General features: G+C 38.6%; 1 protein-coding gene across 1 annotated transcript in view; it reads left to right on the top strand.

Moving 5' to 3' along the window:
* The window catches only part of WEE1 (WEE1 G2 checkpoint kinase), a 22,223-nt gene that overhangs the window by 9,751 nt on the left and 6,800 nt on the right, over nucleotides 1-5,672 (top strand). The window contains exons 7-10 of the mRNA XM_021710297.1: nucleotides 2,980-3,075; nucleotides 3,171-3,256; nucleotides 4,313-4,483; nucleotides 4,575-4,720. Of these exons, the coding sequence (XP_021565972.1) occupies nucleotides 2,980-3,075; nucleotides 3,171-3,256; nucleotides 4,313-4,483; nucleotides 4,575-4,720 (499 nt within the window). The remainder of the gene's footprint in view (nucleotides 1-2,979; nucleotides 3,076-3,170; nucleotides 3,257-4,312; nucleotides 4,484-4,574; nucleotides 4,721-5,672) is intronic.

The raw sequence follows: 5,672 nt of genomic DNA on the forward strand, positions 1-5,672 counted from the left end.
TTATTGTAGAGATGAGGTCTCACCAAGTTGCCCAGGCAGGTCTCGAACCCACGGGCTCAGACAATTCACTCTCCTCGGCTTCCCAAAGCGCGGGATTACAGGCTGAACCACCGAGCCCGGCCATTTATTTTCTAAAGAAAATATATTGCTGGGCGTGATGGCTCAAGCCTGTAATCTCAGCATTTTGGGATGCTGAGGTGAGAGGATTGCCTGAGTCCATGGGTTTGAGACCAGCCTGGGCATCTTGGTGAGACCTCATCTCTACAATAGAACAAAAAATTAGCCAGCTGTGGTAGTGTGTGCCTGTAGTTCTGGCTACTCGGAAGGCTGAGGCAGAAGGATTGCCTGAGCCCAGCAGGTGGATGCTGGTGTGGTCGTGAGTGTGCCACTGCATTCCAGCATGGGTGACAGAGTGAGACTCCAACTCAAAAAAATATATATGTATATATATAGCAATAAATGTTAATTAGCACAGTTTGGCTATACTCACTCATATCTTGTATGGAATGTCAGACAAATATAGTGTACTCTTATATTGCAAGGTACAAAAGTTGAAAATATCAAGGGATGTGAAGTTTAAAAATCTTCTAATTCACAAATACCACCACAAAGTAAGTTATCCTATAATAAAGTGAAACTGGATAGATAGCTTCAATAAGTATAAATTCAACACTATATTGATAAGACTATTAATATGAAATCTGTCATTAAAACTTGTGTTAGGCCGGGCTTGGTGGCTCAGCCTGTAATCCCAGCCCTTTGGGAGGCTGAGGTGAATGTATTGCCTGAACCTGCGGGTTCGAGACCTGCCTGGGCAACTTGGCGAGACCGCATCTCTACAACAAATCAAAAATTAGCCGAATGTGGTAGTGCGCCTATAGTTCCAGCTACTTGGAAGGCTGAGGCGGAAGGATAGCTGGAGCCCAGCAGGTCGAGGCTGCGGTGGCTGGAAGCGGCCACTGCACTCCAGTCTGGGTGACAGAGTGAGATTCCAACTCAAAAAAAAAAAAAAACTTATGTTAGTCTTGAGCTTACCTGAATTTGAAAGAAAAGATAGTATGTATATAGTAGGAAATAGTGAACCACTATTGGAAAATAGAAAGCCATATTGAGCTGGGCATGATGGCTCTTGACTGTAATCCCAGCACTTTGGGAGACAGAGGTGAGAGGATTGCCTGAGCCCAGGGGTTTGAGACCAGCCTGGGCAACTTGGTAAGACCTCATCTCTACAATAAATGAAAACAATTGGCTGGGCATGGTGGCACATGCCTGTGGTTGTAGCTACTTGGAAGGCTTGAGGTGGAAGGATCACCTGAGCCCAGCAGTTGAAGGTTTCGGTGGCTCTGAGCTTGCCACTGCACTCCAGCCCTGGCAACAGAGCGAGACTCTTACTAAAAAATAAAAAAAAAAAAGGATGCCATATTGAGTTGTGGATGCTGTACAGTCAGCCCAACTCACTGACTAAATGACTTATTTAGTCACACCAGCCTGAGCACTAGATTAAAGTTTGTGCTTTGGCATCATCACAAATACTGTGTGCCTTTGGTATTGTTGCTACATTAATAATAACACTGCTGAAGATTAATATGCAGATGACAAGGGTCTAATGCAGTTGTTTTCAAGTGCTCAAAGGATCAGTGGTAGGTAGGAAAATATATTCCCAGAAAATAGGACTGTGGTCCCCATCCTCTGAGATTTGTTTTCTCATGGGTTTAGGGTAGAATTGAAGAATCAACAATTTTTATATTTTGTTTTTATTTTTATTTAATTAAATTTACTTTTTTTTTAAACTTAAAAAAATTTTTATTTTAGAATTGTGGGGTACATTTCAGAGTTAGGTATACAAATATTCACTGTGCAGGTACCTTCTTCCTGCACAGTGTGCAGGAAGAGGTGTGCCCCCCCCTTCCCCAGGCAGATTTCCACTACTGTCAATCCACCTTTCCGCCCCCCTCCCCTCCGCAGTTTCCCACTACTGTCGGTCCTTTTCTTATATTATTGCGGTAGTTGTTCAAGATCTACGTATGAGTGAGAACATGTGATACTTAGTTCTTTGTTTCTGTGAAAGATCACTCAGTAAGCCGGGCTTGGTGGCTCAGCCTGTAATCCCGTGCCTTTGGGAGGCTGAGGTGAGTGGATTGCCTGAGCTCACAGGTTCGAGACCAGCCTGGGCAACTTGGTGAGACCTCATCTCTACAATAAATAAATAAGTAAATCAGCTGGGCGTGGTAGCGCGCGACTGTAATTCCGGCTACTCGGAAGGCTGAGGCAGAAGGATCGCTGGAGCCCAGCAGGTTGAGGCTGCGGTGTCCGGGAGCGGCTACTGCACTCCAGTCTGGGCGACAGAGTGAGACTCCAACTCAAAAAAAAAAACAAAAACAAAAGATCACTCAGTATTATAGACTCTAAGTCCATCCAGGTTGCTGCAAAGTTCATGATTTTGTTGTTTATGACTGCATAATATTCCATTGTGTATATATACCACATTTTTTTTATCCAGTCCTCTTTTGATGGGCAGCACAGTTGGTTCCATGTTCTTGCTATTGTGAACAATGCTGCGATAAACATACGTGTGCAGGTATCTTTTTTACTGAGTGATTTGAGTTCTTCTGGGTATATTCCCAGTAGGGGGATTGCAGGGTCATATGGAAGATCGATTTTTAGAACTTTTAGGAATTGCCACACTGTTTTCGACAGAGGCTGTACTAGTTTGCACCCCCCACCAACGGTGTAGAAGTGTTCCCTTTTCGCCACATCCTCTCCAGCATCTGTTATTTTTTGAGTTATTGATGATGGCCATTCCGTCTGGAGTTGGGTGGTGTTTTTGTTTTTAGAAACAGTGTCTCAGGTACCCATGCTGGAGTGTAGTAGGGCGATACCTCACTGCAACCTTAAATTCCTCTGTGATTTTGGTGTATTACCTTTTTTTATGAATTCTGGTTAATTGTTAGTTGGCTTACATAATTAACTGTTTGACAGGTAATATTTTCATATCTCGAACCTCAATTCCAAATGCTGCCTCTGAAGAAGGAGATGAAGATGACTGGGCATCCAACAAAGTTATGTTTAAAATAGGTAAGAAAGAAAGATAACTAGATTATTAGTTTAAAATAAACAGAGAAGAGTGTTTTGCTTTTACTCTAGGCTGTATTGTTTTTCAATATTTCTAGGTGATCTTGGACATGTAACAAGGATCTCTAGTCCACAAGTTGAAGAGGGTGATAGTCGTTTTCTTGCAAATGAAGTTTTACAGGAGGTAATTTTTCTCCTTTAATAATACTATTCGCTTTATAACACATATTAGTTGATAGAAGAATATAAATTCAGATATGTTTTTAAGTTAACAAGTAGAATAAAAATAAAAATAGTCTAAGCTATCAACTAGGGGTATTTAATATAGCAAAAGTCATGAAAACAGCAAAGATTTATAATGGAGATGTGGTAAAAAGATGTTCCTGTGTACTACTGGTGGAACTTTAAAATGGCATCGCATTTTGGAAATCAAAGTATTAGTATCTGTCATCATTTAAAAATCACGTACTTGGCCAGGCAGTGGCTCACACCTATAATCCTAGCACTTTGGGAGGCCAAGGTGAGAGGATTGCATGTGACCAGGAGATTATAATTAATAAGCAGCCTGGGCAGTATAGCACGACCATGTCTCTACAAAATAAAAAGAAAAGAAAAATAAAATCATGTACCTGTTAACTGAGAATTTTCACTTTTAGGCATTTCTCCGATAGCAATATTCATATGCTAACATAAGTTGATAATGATATAAATAAGTATTTACTAGTAAGAGAATGATTAAGTGAATTATGACATATAGTTGTAAGAATGTGGCAAAATATTTCTTGATAAGAATTTTGAATGAAAATAGAATAAGCAGAACAATATAAAATGTAATTGTATGATCTCATTGCTCTTTTCATATGTTTGTCTGCTTCATCACATATATGTGTACTTGTGACTTGTCAGTGTGTTTGTGCATTTGTGTTTTGTGTTTGTGTATGAATCCTTAGAGGGATAGGAGTTTCTTCTGAGAGTTGAATTGAACCACTGATATAAAGAAGAGGCATTTATTAATACTTTCAGATGTGTATTTGAATTTTTCCCTGAGAGTATGTTATTTTGTAATTTAAAAAATAAAGAAATCTTCCCAAATTTAGCAGCTTCTTCTCTGAATAAGTCCTACACATAAATGTGGCATTAACATTTTGATCTAGTCTTATTCCTCACCTAAGTCATTTTTGAGATATTTTGACCATTTTTACATTCTCTTAAAAAAAAAAACTTTTTTTTAATTTTACAGAATTACACCCATCTACCAAAAGCGGATATTTTTGCCCTCGCTCTCACAGTGATATGTGCTGCTGGTGCTGAACCTCTTCCCAGAAATGGAGACCAATGGCATGAAATCAGACAGGGTAGATTACCTCGAATACCACAAGTGCTTTCTCAAGAATTTACAGAGTTGCTAAAAGTGAGCGTTTTATATATGAGGCACTTTATTGACACGGTTCAATATTTTATTAAGTGTATTTCTTTACCTGGATTTTACTTCTCTTTTTAAGATTATGATTCATCCAGATCCAGAGAGAAGACCCTCAGCAATGGCACTTGTAAAGCATTCAGTGTTGCTTTCTGCTTCTAGAAAAAGTGCAGAACAATTACGAATAGAATTGAATGCCGAAAAGTTCAAAAATTCACTTTTACAGAAGTAAGTGAGGGTTTTTTGTTAATTTTAGTTTCTCATTCTTTTTAATTCTCAAATTATAATGAGAGATGATTTAGGGTTTCTGTCAACAAAAGATACAGTAGTTTGATATGTTATACAGTAAAAGCTTAGGGACTTCTGCATTAAATTAATGTTTTACCTATTAAATTTGTGTTGTTTCTAAACTTTGAAATTATAACTTTAAAAATGTTAACACTAGCATATGTTTGCATGTGGTGATAGTCCTCAAGCCCTAAATCGCAGTAAAAGCTAAGCAAGTCCATACCCGTTTTTACTTCCCAGACTGTCACCAAAGATTAACGTTTTCCTTACAACATTTACTTTAAGAAAGGATGAAAATAATGTCAGTTAGGTTAGTAGATGATTCTCACATTTGACTTGAATGATTTGACATTTTCGGAAAGCTAGTTGCAGTGATAAAGATTATTAAAAGGAGAAGAAATATTGGTGAATATTAAGTAACCACAGATCACATTTCTAATTCCTTTGATTTATTGCTACCGTTTTTATTGTAATCTAATACAGCTGCCTTGATAGGTTTTATATTAAGATTTAATGTTTAAATTATGAAGATTTGCCGTTAAATATGCAAAGTTTATTTACCACTAGTTTGTTAGTCATCATAGTTCATACAAATAGGAAGAAAAGCTTTCCTTTCATCTTTATTTTGTAAAGATAGATTAACAATATAAATTGGAGTTTTATTGGAAATTATTTTATTTTTATTTTTTTCAGAGACCAGGTCTCACTCTGTCACCCAGGCTGGAGTGCAGTGGTGCAGTCATAGTGCACTGCAGGCTCAAGTAATACCTCGGCCTCAGCCTCCTGAGCAGCTGGAACTACAGGCACTTGCCACCACCTGGCTAATTTTTTTTTTTTGAATTGGAGTCACTCTGTCGCCCAGACTGGAGTGCAGTGGCTGCTCCCTGGCCAC

The sequence above is a fragment of the Carlito syrichta genome, unplaced genomic scaffold (genome assembly GCF_000164805.1).
Source record: "Carlito syrichta isolate Samal-C Ts95f unplaced genomic scaffold, Tarsius_syrichta-2.0.1 Scaffold288381, whole genome shotgun sequence".
Lineage (NCBI taxonomy): Eukaryota > Metazoa > Chordata > Mammalia > Primates > Tarsiidae > Carlito > Carlito syrichta.